The sequence below is a fragment of the Aquarana catesbeiana genome, linkage group LG01, assembly GCF_042186555.1.
Source record: "Aquarana catesbeiana isolate 2022-GZ linkage group LG01, ASM4218655v1, whole genome shotgun sequence".
Taxonomy (NCBI): domain Eukaryota; kingdom Metazoa; phylum Chordata; class Amphibia; order Anura; family Ranidae; genus Aquarana; species Aquarana catesbeiana.
Genome location: NC_133324.1, coordinates 175,835,264 through 175,854,008, shown reverse-complemented (window position 1 = coordinate 175,854,008; position 18,745 = coordinate 175,835,264). Strand labels below are relative to the sequence as shown.

The 18,745-nt window shown below is 38.0% G+C and overlaps 1 protein-coding gene across 2 annotated transcripts in view; it reads left to right on the top strand.

Annotated features, from left to right (window-relative positions):
- LOC141137341 (uncharacterized) overlaps window positions 1-18,745 on the top strand; it is a 90,762-nt gene that overhangs the window by 51,365 nt on the left and 20,652 nt on the right. Inside the window, exons 6-9 of one of the 2 annotated variants that reach the window (XM_073624577.1) lie at window positions 1,835-1,936; window positions 5,882-5,992; window positions 9,414-9,527; window positions 15,448-15,626. In XM_073624577.1, coding sequence (XP_073480678.1) covers window positions 1,835-1,936; window positions 5,882-5,992; window positions 9,414-9,527; window positions 15,448-15,626 — 506 coding nt within the window. The remainder of the gene's footprint in view (window positions 1-1,834; window positions 1,937-5,881; window positions 5,993-9,413; window positions 9,528-15,447; window positions 15,627-18,745) is intronic. The other variant, XM_073624578.1, reaches the window with a different exon arrangement.

The window sequence follows — 18,745 nt, the reverse complement described above, 5'->3', positions numbered from 1 at the left end:
ATATGGCTACTCCCCAGTCATTGATGGTGAATTTAGTGTCATGTGAAATGCAAAACTGTGCTGATCTTTCAAGATGGATAAAACAATTGCAATGTATGTGGCTAGCAGCAGACAATAGTCCTAATAGTTTAAAGAACATGCAGGCCTTGACTACTGTAGTCTCTGAGCATAACACATAATCCTGCAGCAATAAGCTACATCCCAAAGGCAGGGCCATCTTAATAGCATAATGGGCCCCTAGGCAAAGCAATGCACCGGGGCCCCTACTAACCTTCCCCAATTTACGCACCTTCTCTCAAGAATTAAAGTATAAATAGATGATAGAATTAAACATATATTTATTAGTACTTTCAATAAAATCGATTGTAGCTTCCCTGACGGTATTCCCAAGTGTGGCTCGGGGTTAAATTTCAGTCCCATTAGCAGTAACCCGAGCCAACCTCGGGATTACATTGCAGGATCCTGGTGCGGTGTTACTTACCTTGTCCCCAGGATCCTGCGATGTCCCCTGCTGTGTCTTCGGGCTCTGTTTCCTCCGAAGCCTCTCCGTGCCAGGCTCCGTTCCCTGCGAGCGTCGCGACGCACAGGGGCGGAGCCTGGCGGCAAATTCAAAAAAATGTACAAACTATAACACATACAGTACTGTAATCTTACAGATTACAGTACTGTATGAAATTATTTCACATCCCTTTTGTCCCCAGTGCTTTGGCCCATGCCCTGCATGCAGTTTTATATTATATATACTGTTCTTTTTGCCTGGAAACTTGAGATTGTCCATAGCAACCAAAATGTGTCCCTTTACGTCAAAAGTGGTTTTAGACCAGCTAGAAAACAGCGATAGTAAATTGGACATTTGGAGAATTGAGCGATAGTGAATCATGGGGAAATTTATTTTATTATTATTATATATTTTTTTTTTAATTATTTATATTTATTTATTATATTATAATTTATGTTTTTGTGTTTCAAACTTCATCATACCCAGGATATCTTGTTTGGACAGATTTAAGTGTGTTATTGTTAAGAATTACAGGCCTACAATATAAAACGCCAAATTTCCATGCAAAATAATTGTACCGCTTTCAGCACCTAAAATCCGAAATAATCATACTGCAAGGGAGGTTAAACAAGAAGAAAACATGCCATAAATCAAAGACTACAAAGGGCATAGTGCAGGTGGAAAGACAGAAAGGAACAGTACGGGGGGGTTCAGGAGCTCACAATACTGGGATAAGGAGGACACAATACAGGTTTCGGGACATGGCCATCCCAGAACAGCTTAGTAAAAAGTGTAACAGTCCTGCCAAATCCGAGACAGTTGGCAGGTATGATACAATGCAAGATTATCGTGGGGCCCCCATGCACATGGGGCCCGTGGGCAGTGCCCAGGGGTGTCCATGCATTAAGATGGCCCTGGCCAAAGGGAGGAGGGAGCAGGGAAAGCTGCACTTTTACTTTGCTATTTTCCAATATATCATACTTATTGAATAAGGCAGCAGAAATAGCAAATATGATGTTAACAACACGGTTACTAATAGCAGCCAAATCAGTAAAAAGAACATTTCTGATTGGTTATATTGTGCAAGTTAGCTTTCATAGTTGACTATAACATATAGTGTGTAACACACATATTGCTTATTGTCTTTCTGTTTGCATTACCTTATTGAATAAACCTAAATACTGTATGTTTTAATAAATTATTGTAAATCAAGCCTACTAACATTTATGATATTAACCCGAATAAGTGAAATGCTCTTAGAATTTAAATTGCCTTTCATTCTCAGATGTAGTAGCAGAGGTAATAAATTCTGAATAAACATTCCTTTTTGAACAGTTCGAGAACGTACAGTCAGAATTACAAAAGGTACGGGAGACTACCCATGGGGATTCCGGATCCAGTTTTCAAAACCAATTCTGGTTACTGAAGTCGATACAAGTAAGTGAATTATTTATGGAAAGCCTGGAACAGTGCATTGTGAGGAAACAGGCCTGTTCCTGGTGTTATGAAAAACATCTTAGCATTTAGCTGTTCTTTTACATTTTATCTAAATGTGTTTCAATCATTTTCTTCAAGAAAATAATTAAAGCTGCTGAGTCCTTTCTAAAAACTTAAAATATTTGTAATCTGAAGGGTAAGAATGTTTCATGAATTGAAAATTGCTTTCGAAGAATGATCTGCTTTTGAAAAAAATGATGACATTTTTTATTGGCTGGAAACCTTATTCAATAAATAAAAACATGCAAATATGTTTTCTGAAACCTGGAATTTTTCCAGGTTTGACAAGAGCTGCATGATTATTATAAAATCATTAGAGCAATAGCTGGACACAAATCCACATAAGCTATCCTAATGATAATCACTAAAATGTTGTAAACTTGTTATGGCATTCTATAATACTATACACAAAGGTGTAATGGAGGCTATTTTATGAGGAATGCATTTGAAAATAACAATTACATAATTCTATCACTTTTAATATTCATAAAATAAAAACAACTATGTATTTAAACATTGAAACAAGACACAAAGCCCAAAAATCAAATGACAAAGATAGACCTGTCTGTAATTTAACCACTTCCCGACCGCCTACTGCAGATGTACTGCAGCAGGTCAGCTCTTTTGCACGAAAAGACGTACCTGTACGTCATTTCGTACAATAGACACTGGGGGCGCGCGCTCTGATTGGACAGAGGGGGAGCCAATCAGCGGGTCCGGCGGACCTGATGTCCTCTGTCCACCCGCGATCATTCCCCAGAGAGGCAGAACGGTGATCTGCGCTCTGACAGGGAAAAAGATAGAGATCTTGTGCTCCTGCTAAGCAGGAACACCAATCTTTGTTTTCATCCAGTCAGACCATCCCCCACACAGTTAGCAAGCACCCCCTAGGGACACACTTAACCCTTTGATCGCCCCTGATGTTAACCCCTTTCCTGCCACTGTCATTGGTACAGTAACAGTGCATATTTTTAGCACTGATCACTGTAGTAATGTCACTGGTTCCCAAAAAAGTGTCAGTTAGGTGTCAGATTTCTCTGCAGTCCCACTAAATGTCGCAGTCCCGCTAAAAATTGCTGATCGCTGCCATTACTAGTAAAAATAAATAAATAAATAAATAAAATGCCATCAAAATATCCCATAGTCTGTAGACACGATAACTTTTGCGTAAGCCAATCAATATACGCTTATTGGGATTTTTTTTACCAAAAATATGTAGCAGAATAAATATTGGCCTAAATTGATAAAGATATTAGATTTTTTACCTTTTTGTTATTGGATATGTTTTATAGCAGAAAGTAAAAAATATTGTGTTTTTTTTTTTCAAAATTGTCGCTCTTTTTTTGTTTATAGCGCAAAAAATAAAAACTGCAGAGGTGATAAAATACCACCAAAAGAAAGCTCTATTTGTGAGGGTCGCAATTGTCAGTTAACCTTCCTGGCGGTATTCCCGAGTGTGGCTCAGGGTTAAATTTCAGTACCATTAGTAGTAACCCCGAGCCACACTTGGGATTGCATTGCAGAATCCTGGTCCAGGTTACTTACCTTGTCACCAGGATCCTGCGATTTCACACTGCTGTATCCCCCGTCGGCTCATCCTCCCGATGCTCTGTGTGCCAGGCTCTGTTCCCTGCGAGCGTCGCGACGCATGGGGGTGGAGCCCGTCGACAAATTAAAAAAATACAAAAAACCATAACACATACAGTGCACTGTAATCTTACAGATTACATTACTGTATGAAATTATTTCACCTCCCTTTTGTCCCTAATGCTTTGTCCAGTGCCCTGCCTGCAGTTTTATATTATATATACTGTTCTTTCCAAAAAGAGTCCCTTTAAGTCAAAAGCGGTTTTAGACCAGCTAGAAAACAGCAATAAGAAATTAGAACATTAGCAGAATTGAGTGATAGTGATATTTGATACAAAGTATCAAATATCTAAAAAAAAGATCTCTCAAGATATATAAAATGATCCAAAGAGAAATTTTATATATATTGGGCAGTAACTGTCAGGAACTACTTTTCAAGTTGTTTAAGCCTAAAAGTTCCTTGTTTTTTAAACTTGGAAGAAATTGAATTGGACAGCCTCAGAGCACTAATTTATGGGCATTCTAGAGGATTTTTGGAGTAATGTCTGGGGTCAAATTTAAGGTAAAAGATTCCATTAGTGAGATTGTAATTTTGTGGACCACCTCAAAACTACTTAGAAAAAAGTCATTCAGCAACTATCCACCATCATGTGGTTTTGCAATAAGCAGTGAAAAAGTTGATATCATGGCATTGTGATCTGACCATGGGATGGATGCTTTGTAGCAGGAGTCCAGCTGAGGCAAAATGTGGGTAAGGACAAAGATGTGGTCCACTCTAGATAATACTTTGGGGGGTTGTTAATAGTGAGTGTAGGCTTGTTAAATCGAGTGGAGTTCTTTCCTAGAGTCTACCAAGACATATTGTTGTAGTGTTTTTTCAATTTTGTATAGTTATGTATCTTATGCAGCCAATGTAGATGCAAAAAGTGCACAATTATTATCTGGGCACTGATTGCCTAAAAACAAAGTACATAACTTCACATGTAGTGTACAGTAAGTGCTGTGGAATATAGCTGGGGTCTGTAAACAATGTCTGGCTATAAGTAAATCAGGCAGGTATCTGCAGTGAAGGCATTTTTATCATCAGTGACTGTGATTGCACTGAAAGAGAAAGTGTAGAATACTGCCAAAGTACACTTCAGCACAAGCAGCATATTATTCTGGTTTTCTGTTTAAGAAGACACAATGGGGTTGATTTATTAAAGGCAAATAGACTGTTCACTTTGCAAGGTAAGTTGCACTGTGCAAGGGGTTAGTCCTTGGAAATTACTGAATTTGTTAAAGCTATGATAACTTCCATCATCCAATCAAGTGCAATCAAAAATTATGTTTTAATTTTATTTTTTTGCACATGATTGGATATTCTCTGCAAGGTGAAAATTCACCACATTCACTAGGTTCAGGGGAAAACTCTCTTGCAGAGTGCAATTTCCCTTGCAACTTGAACAACCTATTTAACAGTCCCATACCGTGAAATGTAATTACAACTCAATCAATGTGCTGCGCTTCTAAACCAACCCTAAGTCCTGGTTCATACCAGTGCGCTGTGAGATATCGCATATAATTTGCACCGTGCTGCAGTGCAAATCACATGCGATGTCTGTGTGATACAATTTCAGCCATACAGATAGTATGGCTTAATTTGCATCGCATTCGGACCAAACTTGCACAGGACCCTTTTTTGGTCCGCACCAGAATCAGATCGCATGGGTGTTCTCACCCATGCATTCCGATTCATGTCAGAACTGACAGTTCTCACTGCAATATGCAAACCGATTTGGGGGTGTCATTAACTTTCTATTGACACTCTAAGCAGTTCACAAGCTTACTAAGCGAGTCAGGTGCGATGCGGGAACCCGCAGTGGATTTGCAGGGTTCACGTGTCGCACTAGTGTGAACCAAGCCTGAAACCTCCTTCTAAGCAGATACAATTTTTTTAATATATTTTTATTTTTTTGTTTTGTTATTTGCGCACACAGATTAATTACATAAGCACTTGATGTTATATGTGCATTATAGAGTGATACATAGTATCTGTTTAGAAGGAGGTTTAAGGCTGGTTAGAAGTGCAACACATTGATTGAATTGTGATCAACCTATTTGCCTTTAGTAAATCAACCCCAATGATTTGCACATAAACATATTTCACAGGCTACACTTATGGAAACACATTTGTTTATTTCAAAATCAAAGTAACTATTCCTTTAGAAATTTAGTTTTTGTAATTCCTAGGAATATTTTAGTGAGAAAATATGCAATTCTCATTGATCAGACATTATGTATGTGTTATGTTCACAGATGGAGCAGCTGAAGAAGCAGGACTTCAGGTGGGCGACATAGTAATGGCTGTTAATGGAACTGATGTCACCAGTATTCCTCATTCAGAAGCTGCATGCCTAGCAAGACAAGGTTAGAACTCATCTTAACATAATGAGCTACACTGTGCATAGTACCTATATACTACATATACTGTGTGTCTAAATAAATCTAGTTGGCACATCACAATTCATTAGTTTTGCATAGCTGTTACAGTTATTTTAGGTAGCTGTGTAATAAATAAAGTTCTTAGATATGAACTACAATGTGACATGATTTTAAGATATCTTAATTCTTAATCTTAATCTTAATAAGATATCTTATTTTTGTATTATTCCATGTACGGACTAATGGTCAAACAGTGTACTAATGGGAAATTTCAGGTTGTTTTATTTTCAAATTTGTACTGCAGAATTGAAAATAGCTTTCTTTTTGTTACATTATTGTATACATAAGCCCCTGTGTCACTTTTTACTGTTCAGTGTTTCATTAATTATTTCTTACTCCTACATTTGTTATTTTTATTTTCTTACAAAAATAAGTCTGTGGGTTTTTTTTTTTAAACTGTATCGTGGGATGGAGTTTAACAGGTTGTTTTTTTTTAATACTAGAGACAAATTGACTTTTCAAACACCCATTTAAGAGCTGGGGATTTTTTTTTTTTTTTTTTTTTTTTACAAAATAGCAAACTAACCTGCACATAATTAAAATTTGTATAGTGAACAGAGGCATCCTTGGTTTACCTTCACCACGCATGACATGTTAGTAGATCACTCCCAATGATTATCCATTCTAAATAGGCCAATGGAGGATAGAAAGGCAAAGTATCCCGAATCTTCCGGTAGGGGAGATATGGGCATGCAGGGGATTTTTAGCGTGCCTAACGATGTACTCCACAAAAAAGGTGATATACATAAAAACAGCAATATTTATTAGACACAATTAAAGTCTAAGAGTACAGTCTAAAATCATGTGATACATGCTGTAAGATTTGTCATACAAACAACAGAGCAGTAGCGATGCTGGGATTGACGTGTTTCGCCCAGATAAGGTCTTCTTCAGAATCCACTTCATGTTCACAACGTAATTTGGGTTAAATTTAAGGTTTTGACTACCATCTATATTCCTTTGGTACTCTGATATATTGGGTCAAAACTTTGCTATCTTCTCTTGTACGGAGAACCAATACCATTCTTGATAGCACCATGTTGGTATTGTACTGTTAAACAGTCTTTTTATCAGCTTTTGCTGCACTCGCTGTTCTGGGTCCATATGTTGTGAACACGAAGTGGATCCTGATGAAGCCCTTATCTTGGTGAAACACATACATTGATCTCCAGCATCATTACTGCTCTGTTGTTTGTATGACAAATCTGGCATGTATCAGATTATTCTAGACTGTACTCTTAGATTTTAAATTTGCCTTTTTTTGTGGAGTACATTGTTAGGCATGCTAAAAATCCCCAATGACCCCCCCCCCCCCCCCCCAGGAGATTCGGGGATACTCTGTCTTTCTATTTATTGACTTTTTAGGGATTATGCCTCTCTTTCTCTTTTTTTTTGTACAAGCTCCCCCACCCTATACTCCAGTTCCAGTGAAGGATAGTCCCTCAACTGAACATCAATTTGACCACTCCTGACATTCCTGAACACCCGTTTTTGGAAGTAGAAATTCTTGAAAAGTGGAAAAATACTGCGCAAATATCAATATATAGTGACAGCTGCTACATAAATTGTGACCAAAATTTTGAACCAAAAACTATAAAGAATGTAGCGCTAACATGATGTATGCTCTGTGTAAAGTGCAAAAAAAAAAAAAAGAGAAAAACAAATGTGGGGAATAAACCCAATAAGGGACAATCAGTCCCAAAGTGCAAAGTCCAAAATGAGTGCATAAATAAACAAAGTCCAAAGGGAAGCCGTGGTAATGAAGAGTCAATCTTCTATTGTGTAAACGACCTTATGCGAATTCAACAATGGTGAATCCAAGGAATGGAAATAATAAGGTACTCTTACCGAATAAGGTGGACCTAGATGCCAGCGACACTAGGTCAGTAAGACTTGGATAATCGAATCAGTGGCTCCCTCAGAAGAAAATGGAAGTCAGGGTCTCCACAGATGTCATCAAACAGCCTCATGAAGCTCTGCAGGACTGGAGGTAAAGCGTATCCAGGAAGCACACCACAGCAACTCTCTCCAAAGTAAGTATGTATAAAAGAAGAGAGGGGGGGCTCCAATGGTGCAGGTCAATAATATAGGTTTATTAAACCAATAATGTGGGGAGCAAGTAGCATAACCTGATGCGTTGCGTCCAATAAGGACATCAACAGGGGCATATGCCTGCAACCAGAGATTTTACACAGAAGCTGGCCCAAATAACATAACTAATGTCTAACATCAACATCTAGACATTATTGTTTATGAAACTCTTTAAGGATGTGAAGATTTCACAATTGTGTACATGATCTGCCCATTTATGGCTAGCCATAGCCATGTTATGGCCAAACTGCTGCTGAGGTTGCTTTTCATGATTTACTTTTGTAGGCTGAAAACTAAACATCATCTGAATATACTTAAGTAGACCCTGTCACCAGGCCATTCATTTCAGCAAAAATCTTCCCATAACATTATATGTGTATTCAGTGTATCTTATGAATGCTTTTTAATTGGAATAGCCTTTGTGTAGACAGCCAAAAGCCCTTTGGCTGCCACGTTTGATGATATGGCGGCAATCCCACCCTGGCTGTTACATATAAATTATGTAGGCAGGTGTGGGGAGGGTTGAAGATGCTGGGTCAGCACAGACATCAGTTGGACACTCCTAGGAGAGGAAGGAGCTATTTCATGCAAGGAGAGAGGGGCTGTGCCAGGGAAATGACTTTGTTGGAGTAGTCAAATTCTCTAGCAAAAAAAATCAAAGAAACATGGCAAGTAAATAAAAAACTATTTATGGAAATAGACAGGCAATTGAGCATTTAAAATACTTGCTTTTTCTGTGCTTTTACCTGCAATTTCCTAAATTGGCAAGAGGTTTTTTTTAAGCAGTACATTTCTTAACTTGTTTCTCTGGACATACGATATACTGTATGTTACGGTCATTTTCACATTATCCTGGAAAATACTTATTGTTACTGTGGGTTAAAATTGTGCTCTATTAAAACCAAATTAAATGTTTATGATTGTGACCCACCCACATGTAGTATCAGTGAGGGCTTTACCCTACTACTAGCCACCTGGTATTGCCAAATGCAGAAGTTACAGTCTTAGGTCTCATCTGCAGTGCCATCGTCGATTCTTATATGTGGCATACCATGATGGGTTATCCATCCAGTATTATTTACAAAAAAATGCTGGTGGGCAATCCATACTTTTGCTACATAGAAGAATTAGAAGTTAGCCTTTGAAAGTTTTAAAGTTACTGACACATGCCCATATTTTTCATCTACAGCACAGGCGTTATCAGATGAAGTATTTAGGTTAGCAATGTCATTAATACATTCATTTTTTTCATCAGACAAAAGCTGCAGCTACAGAACTGTGCTGGCTGTGCTTACAAAAAGAGTTTCCCCCCTGTATGGTCCAAAAATAGGAAACATACATCAATTCTTTACTTTCGACATTAATCATGGTAAGACCTGAGAGTTCCTTGGTTTGTATTCTCACAATCCAAACTCCTCTCCTCCAAGTGTCAGCTTGTCAAAGCTACCTAGAGTACATCCTATATTCCTCTGATCTGATCTAGCTTAGTGTATAAATACCAAACATGGCATCCCACAAATGTATGCAGTAGATATTTAGTAGAGTTGCATACAGCAAAAATACATTGATGTATTTTTGCCTAAGTAGCAGGGGCTGCTGTGCTCAATGTTGGATGTTAAATTACAGAAAATAAGATCTATTTAACTTAATAGGTTAATTAATGAATGCAGGGTGAAAATAAATTCCCAATGATTAATTTATTTTATGATATATTTGTGGTTCAACTGTGGCAGTTTTTACAGACTTTGAGTTTAAAAAGTATATCAGTTTTTAAAGTGACATTGGATGATAAGCACATTTATTGCTTGAATGTAATCATTGCAAATAGGCAACACATACATATAAGGAGTGTGCCATTGTGTATAACGGAAATAGCCAAACAGCTGTGTTAAACAATACCCTGCTCTTCTTATGTCATGTAAACAAGCTGGAAAACGATATGTCACGTTGGAGCATAATAACATGTTTAGAAGTTTTACTGCATTTAGCACTGCATGCCCTTGAGAGCAAAAATCTAGTTTTTATATTTATACTATATAAGTCCCAAACCACCCAAAACCGATCTGTCAGTTTTGAGCAATGCTAAAGAACCAAAATAGTTGCGCTAATTGTCAGAAAAATATGATAATTTAAGTAACTAAATAGTGATAGCTGCACTCACTATATATCCACACACATATAGTAGCAAATATAAATAAAAATGTGTCCCGCTATCAAGAAAAAGTGCATAAATAATTTTAAAAAATGCCAATTAACCAAATACAGTGCTTAAACAAGTATGTTTAAAATAGACATGTGCAAATAAATTAATTAATTCATAAACACCCAAGGAAAGTTCCTTATAGAGAGAAAAATGCACAGTGCAAACAATCCATCAATAAATGCTCAGTGTGAATAGTCCATCAATAAATGCATTTGTTGCCAAAATCCAGTTAACCAGTTTAAATATACACCACTCCACAAACAAGTGTGCACCCCACTCACAAGCCTACTTGTTTACTTGTTTAAGCACTGTATTTGTTATGTCATCTGATTGGTTGGCACTTTTTAAATTATTGATGCACTAGCACTTTATCTTGATAGCGCAACAAATTTTTATTTATATTAATTTTGAGCAATGGCATGGACAAACTAGCTTCTGCTTCAGCTGTGAGAAATATTTTCAATGCTTTATTTCCTGTCTCTGCCCCCCACAATCATGACCATTGCAATTATGTCATGCTATCTCTTTTGGAATTCTCCTTTAACAGCACAGGGAATCTATTTTAGAGGGTTAAGTATGACACAATGGGGGTTATTTACGAAAGGCAAATCCACTTTGCACTACAAGTGCACTGCAAGTGCATTTGAAAGTGCAGTCGCTGTAAATCTGAGGGGTAGAACTGAAATAAGGGGAAGCTCTGCTGATTTTATCATCCAATCATGTGCAAGCTAAAATGCTGTTTTTTATTTTCCTTGCATGTCCCCCTCAGATTTACAGCGACTGCACTTCCAAGTGCACTTGCAGTGCACTTGTAGTGCAAAGTGGATTTGCCTTTAGTAAATAACCCCCAATCTTTGGCTTTGTAATGGCTGCACTAGGAGTATTATCCAAGAACTTAGATGGAGATAATGGGCTGTAAAATCCTTGACAGTTAAAGGAAACTGTCAGGTGTTTTATGCCACAATCTGAAATATAGTTGCTTGAACTAGACATGCAGCAGCACCCATTGGCCAGTAACATTTGGAGTAATCTCCTCTCATAACAATGCTGATCATCAGTTAACTAAGAATACTGCTTACTGATTACAACCATAAGGTCAGTGATGTCAGTGGGTGATCTGTAGTGAAACAGAAAATGCTAAATTATCCTTATTTAAAGTGATTGTAAACCCTCACATATACCCAGTGACATGACTAGCCTTAGGTGATATACAGAGATTAAACAAAGCCTCCTACCTAAGTTGTACCTGTTTATCTGCAGCCCTATCTCCTCTACAGCCTCCTAACGCACACATTCTAAACAGCATTTCTAAGTTTCAGAAGGCAGGGGGGGGGGGTATCTGATGTCACACACTGCACAGCATACAGCATGGGGCTAAGTGTAATTTGAGACCCGAGTGGAGGGAAAGGGAACACCATCCTCTGCACATGTCTCATAGGAAACCATGAACAGCTATGGCTGTCAGTCATCTGCTGTGTGCTGGAGGGGAGCAGGGCCATCTCCCAGGATTGTCTGGTGTCGGCACATACTGTCAGAAGTGACTCATGATGATAGAAGTAGAATGACAAAACAGACAAAAATCACAGTAGGTTTACAACAGCTTTAAGTAACTATAATCAGACAGGTTATGTTGAAGTGGATTTAAAAGTAACCAATAAGTGGAGGGCTTTTTGTTAATTTAATTTTCCGGTAATACTTTCTCACAGGCTGCAAGTCCTACCCCACATGGCTTCCATATAATCAACTGATGATGGCAAATAAGCCTGAGACAGCTGTATGCTGTTTGGAAGAAATTACTTTATAAGCTGTATCTGTGTTGTAACCAGTGTTGCTGGGTGCATGGTTGGCCCAAGGTCATAATATAATGATTTGCATTGCTCCTTTCACTGTCAATAATGAATAAACCCTTATATTTTGGGGTTTGTGATGGAAGTGGGACATGCAAATATCTTTTATTAAAAAAAAAAAAAAAAATCTACAGTGTTTTGATTTAGGTTATGCAATTTTAAATATAATTGTGCATCCTATTAATCTGCTATTGGCCTTGAAGATGCAAAAAATTAATAACACAATCAATGTGAACAAGTCATGTTCAATGTGCAATATACATACCAGTCAGACTTCAGTTTACTAGTTAACTAGAAATACTATTTGTGATTGGGTTACTGCAAACTGCTAATCATCATTGGTTTTTGCACCACACAAAGAAGTTGCTGTTTTACATTCAATATGAGATTACCTATTCATTATTCACACTTGGAGGAGGGGAATTTTGAGAGAATAATGGGATATCTAAAAATATTGTTTTGAAGGAGGAGAGTACCAGTGCTAGGTACTGTGCTGGATTTGCTGACAAAAAAAGAGAGAGAACCTGGAGCGAGATGGTGTTGTAAGACTTGTCACGTGGTTTCAATACTGATTTATATCTTTGGGTTTCTCTTTTCCTTTTCTAAGAGAATGGCACCTAACTCTTCCATAAAGCAGTGCCCCAGAGCTCTTATGGCATATATAAAAATATTCTCCTCCCTAATTTGAAAGACTACACAGATCACTGCTACACTGGTCCCAAAAAATGAGACCTCAAGAATAATTTTCCTTTAGTAGTAGAACACCACTACTAAGGACACTTTTTTCTCTTAAGAAAGAACAGCCTAGCCCAGCCCCAAATCAGCCCAGCTCGAAGTTCTCGTCCTGCTCCAGGAACACAGCACTCTATACTGTATGTAGCTGAGGCTACATACAGTTTATACAGCACAAACAGCCAGTGCAACTATTGGTGAAGTAAATAGTTCGTTTGGACCTGCTTGGTCCAAAGTAAAATTTAAAAAACAAGGAGATCAGCTCTAAACATGTGACAGAGATGCTGCGATGTCTTTAAATACTGATATTTCCTTGTGTCACTCTAAAATGAATTTGTAGAGGTCTGTACCCAGTCCTGCCATATTGGTGAGACAGTATTGATAGTATGGCCAAATAATACTTTATCCATGTGATGCAACACTTCTGACACATCTGTTTGGGTAAAAGGATGCCAAAAATATATTTTTAATTTGATTTTTGTTGGTTTTTGTTATTTTTCTCTGTAAATCTGAGATTTCACACTTCTTCCAAATATATAATAATTATGCCTGTAATTACTGCACTTGTTAAGCAAGTTTTCAGTCAGTTTTTTAAATTAGGTTTTTTCATTTACATATCTACCATGGAGGAAATTATAGCCTAATAATTGTTTTTGTTAAAGTGGAACCAAACTTCAATATACTGACTGTAACGACCCCCCGAGTATGAAAGGGGTTAAAGTCGTTTAAGACATTCCATTCCCAAACACAAAGGCAGCTACCGAACACTCCGATTAGCCAAACAAGAAACCCATATGAATAATTCTCCCCCAAGTAGGAGACGAGGCTCTGTCTTGAGGTTCAAACAGGACTGAATCTTTATTAGAACCAAAATTACAAGTCTTTATATACAGTTAAAGAGGAGGTCCCCCCTCCTGCTCATATTACTCTAACAATACACCTGTGACCAGAAACAGAATTAACATGAACTAATTAACTAATCCTTTAGACAACCTAGGTGACTCAGAGACATGACCTTTAGGGCAGACTTCATGTCTCCTAGCTCACCGACTATACAATACACATTATCATACGGCTCAATACAATTGTAGGGTTAATTAGCACACTGGATGAAAAGACTCTTTAGAAGCTGTGACAAGTCATACTAGACTAATTTATTAATTATACTAATTGTACTAATTATAGCAGACAGAGACAGGTGGCTGGAATTGACATCAGCATCTCCTCACAGTATGTGTCCCAACAGTATGAATCAGTCACTATTTGTAATATGGCACATACTGGGTCCCCAGAGTCTGTGTCTCTTGGGGGAATATGGACCTGAATCTAAAGTAACACCACCTCAAGGGTCCCCAGGCATACAGCTCACAAAGAGCACTGTTCCCCCAAATGTCAGGGCCCATAATCGGTAGGCAAGAGGCTAGCATTCAGTGCCCTCCAAAAGCCTCTGTCCCAGCTAGGTCTGTCACACTGACCTTCCTTCTAGTGATGTGACATCCATGAACTGTCCATTTCTGCTAAGCTTGGCATCTTTGGTCATCTTGTTTGGCCCACTTGGATGACATAACTCTCACGCAGGTGCACGGGAGTTCATTCATCCCAGCACCAAGGCATGCGAAAGTCAGTGACCATTCTATGGAAGTTTGTAAACAGGCAGGTAAGAAGCCTCTTTAGCTTTGATGGCAGAAGAGACATGGGATTTTTGTTCTGCAATAAAAAGCCAATAAAAAGCCTTCCTGCAAAAAATTTTTTAGATAAAGTCCCACTTTATGATTCCTTTCCGGAAATATAAACCTGCCTATCCTCAATTTTCAACTCACAGCTCCGTTTTCTGTGTTTGAGACATGAAAAGCTACTCAACTAGATATTTTTATTGACATTAGATACATAAGAATTCAGGTACTAAGAAAATACCCAAACCTTCAGAAATATTAAATATTTTATAGCCCTAATGTGCAAAACAATTTCCACCACTTCTATGGTACTGGGCTGGCATATTGTATGCAGTGCAGGTCAATACCGGGACCAACCTACATACTCTATGTGCATGACAGCTTGCTTTTCTACATAAGGTAAATAAGAACCATCCTGCAACATGCTAACATGTATCAGAACAGCCAGCATTAGGATGTGCTCTTGAAAATGTTGTTTGTCAATGTGCTTGGGTGACTGTGTTTGAAACTACAACTGCCAAGTTCTTCACCCTTTCACTTTATTCGAATCTTTCAATGAAAAAATATATTTAAACATTTTATTAAAACTACGTTTTAGAAAAGCTTTAAAATTTTACAGGTATGAAAAAAAAAAGATTTTGATAAATCTTTAGTAAACAGAAAAATAAAATAAAATTTTACTGCTCATTTAAAATTTGAGTTCAGCTGCCATCAACACACAATATGCTCTAAATTCTACTATTATAAAGGTGTAGTAACATGTAATGAAGAGATCATTATAGTTCCGAACAGGAAAAAAACTGATGTAAAGCATTTTAACTAAATATACTTCAGGTCCAGATGTATTGACTCTGGTTGTTGGATCAGACATCAGCCGCTTCCCCAATACCCCACGGCCGACGTGTCGTGGCTATCTTCATAAGCGTACACATTCAGGATTACTAAAAGGATGGAGGAAAAGATGGTTTGTCCTCAAACATGATGGAACTCTTCACTACTACAAGCATAAAAAGGTAAATTAGCAAATGTGTAAATTCATATTTTTGATGTTACAGCTGTAATGTGTATTAAAGCTTTTATTGCAGTAGCATTTGTAATTAAATTATAATGAAATCAAAGCTACACCCAACATTAAAATCCCAGTGTGGGTGTGTTAAAATAATAAACACATTTCAATCTTTTAATTTGAGCAATAAGTCCAATAAGTTTGTTCTATAACTTTATTATGATTATAGTAGGTTGACCCTGGTGGCCCTTTGTCGAACTCTTGCAGATCAGAAAGACAAGCTTTATTTTGCAACATACCAGTTTTGCATCCCCTTACAAGGCTATGGGAATGCAAAACTTGCTTGAAGCAGGTCAGAAAGGGGTCAGCCAAAGGTAAAATGCAACTGTTAATGAATTTAGAATAATCTCAGATGTGTCTATAAATGCTGTCAAACTAAAGTCTTTGCCACAAGCCCAAAGCTTGTTAGAACAGGATATTATTATGTTACAGTGTGCTGCTCGGTGCTGTATATGATGATCCAGCTGTGATCCTCAAAGTTTCTGTGGTGGAATGATGGCACCTCTACCTCTTAGCATAAGCCTTCAGACCAACATCCAACTTGTACAATCCCCATTTTAAAGCTTCAATTTTGCTTAATAACATTGCATTTAAAGTCATCACAAATATATCTTTTTTTGGGGAGAAAAGTATTTTCATTACTTTTTTCTAGCTAAATCCCTTTTTTTTTTCTTTTTTTTTTTTTTTTTTTTAGAGAGGTTAATGAACTTTTTGAAATAAATAAATCCAAACCATATGCTGTGTTGCCTAAAACAGTATTTTTATCTTATTCTTTTTCTCCATCATCCCGCTGCTCTCCCTCTCTCCCTCTCCCCTTCCCTCACTCCCTGTCACTTCCTTGTGTATTAGCTGATTAAAAAACAGCCTCGTGCCTCCCCTCCTGCCACTATTTCCTGCGGCAGTAAAGTTAGTGATCCCAGTTCTTGCCAGCCCCTCTGTAATAATAAGATATAGTACACAGTGTGTGTGTTTTTTTTTAATTTGGTAGCTAAATACCTTTTGTCACATCGCTGATGTGCGGTCACATGACCGCCCGGATGATGTCAGAGAGGGATCTCAGCCCCACCCACTGTAGTCCTTAGATCGGGAAGGAGACCAGCAGGCAGTCACGTGACTACACATTGGCGATGTGAAAAAGGGTATTTAGCTTCCAAATTTTCAAAAAACACACACACTGTGAAGTATATATTATTATTACAGAGGGGCTGGCAGGAATTGGGATCACTGGCTTTGCAAGCACTTTAATGTTCTTTAACAAAGGAACATACATTCCACATTATTAATTATGTTACCAAAATTAGTATGTGCTGTAAATTGCCTACAGCATTTCTCCTGTTTCCTCTTGCTGAAGGCTGCCATTTTGTTGAAGCCCAGAGCAGTCACATCTGTACTGAACACTCTCCCCCTCTCCTTAGTCTCAAACACTATATGTCACTTTCTGTAATTAACATGTGTGTATGTCCAGCTTTGAGTGTATGTCTTGGCTCAGCAAAACAGAAAGGCTGACAGAAGTATTACAGTGCTAAAGTTCATAGCACTACTGCTGCTGAGGGAGAAAGGAGAGAATGTCAGGAAGATAAAATATGACACTATCCTTGTAAGTTTAACTCTTTTGTGTCTCCCTGGCAGCAGAGTTTGTCCTGTCACCTTTCCTGCTTGTCTTTCCTTTCTCCCTAATCTTTCCTTCCTCAGCACAGTCTGTGTCATTCCTGTTACTTGCTCCCCAAAAAAAGTTTTCCTCTGAGGAAGTGGGTTTGTCCCCCGAAACGAGTCAGCTAGTAACATCATCCATTTGGACCTATGGGGTTCAAGGGCTGGCTTCTGGTTTCTGTATTTTATGATAAGCTATCACTCTTATTGGGTTTGTGAGTACACTTTGTATCTCTTACCCTTTAATAAAGTGTTGCAGGTAATGCACTAGGCATTTGCCCCCTTTTGTTTTTTACTGTTTGCACAAGTTGTTACAAGTTTCCCTGATCTTAAGAGGGCTGCAACACCAAAATCATCCAGTCCTGGCTGCACAGTGGTCATTATATTTCAAAATACTGTGTCTGGCTTCTTTGGGAGTTCCTAGTGCTATGGTGTCAAGTTTGTTTCTTTTCCAAGTCAAGTTTTACATAGCTATACCTGCAAAAGGGGTCAGCATGAAGTGATCTATTAGGATTTAATTTTCTGGCTAATGTTCCACTTTAAGTAAAATGGATGCATTTGGAAATGTTTTTTTATTTCTTCATACCAGCAGTTAGAGAGGGGGGTTGCTAATATCCTGCAGTTGGGCTATAAAAGTTTATAAAAGTGTGCCACTTGTATGTGTACCACAAGATAATGGGGTTGATTTACTAAAACTGGACAGTACAAATCTGGTGCAGCTCTGCATAGAAACCAATTAGCTTCCTTTTTTTTGTTCTCAAAGCTTGATTGAACAAGATGAAGTTAGAAGCTGACTGGCTACCATGCACAGCTTCACCAGATTTTGCACTCTCCAGTTTCAGTAAATCAACCCCAATGTATTATTACTAGCAAATCAGATTTGACTTTAAGGCAGTGAGAATATTTTAGAGATATCTGACTGGTTGTTCTCTGCAACTACTAATTATAAATGAATAATGGGAAATCCTTTCTGATACTGATTTGTCCAACACCCACTATTCTCTCCACTAGGAATGTATTAAATTTGCTGGTGTATTTAGTCACCCAAGGGCTTCCTGTTTGGAGAGGGAATTAATTAATTGGAGTAGTTAAGTGGTTCTTTAAACCACTTTTTCAGCTCACAGATAAAATTTAGTTCACCGGTGGGGCACATTACTGTTTTGTAGCCATATTCACAGTAAGTTCTGACTTGAGTGTTCTTATCTTTGGGATATGTGATGAAATAAGACACTTGAATACCTTCTATTCTAAGAAGGCTTTACTGTGTTACTGTCATGCTTACCCCTAACACAGATGGTCAAACACTATAGCTAGCATCTGTGTTCTTCACCTATAGCAGCCCTCTTTCCCATAAGGCAAGCAGGCCTACTGGTACTTGCTTTGCCCCCAGGACTTATAGACAATGCTATAGTGCCT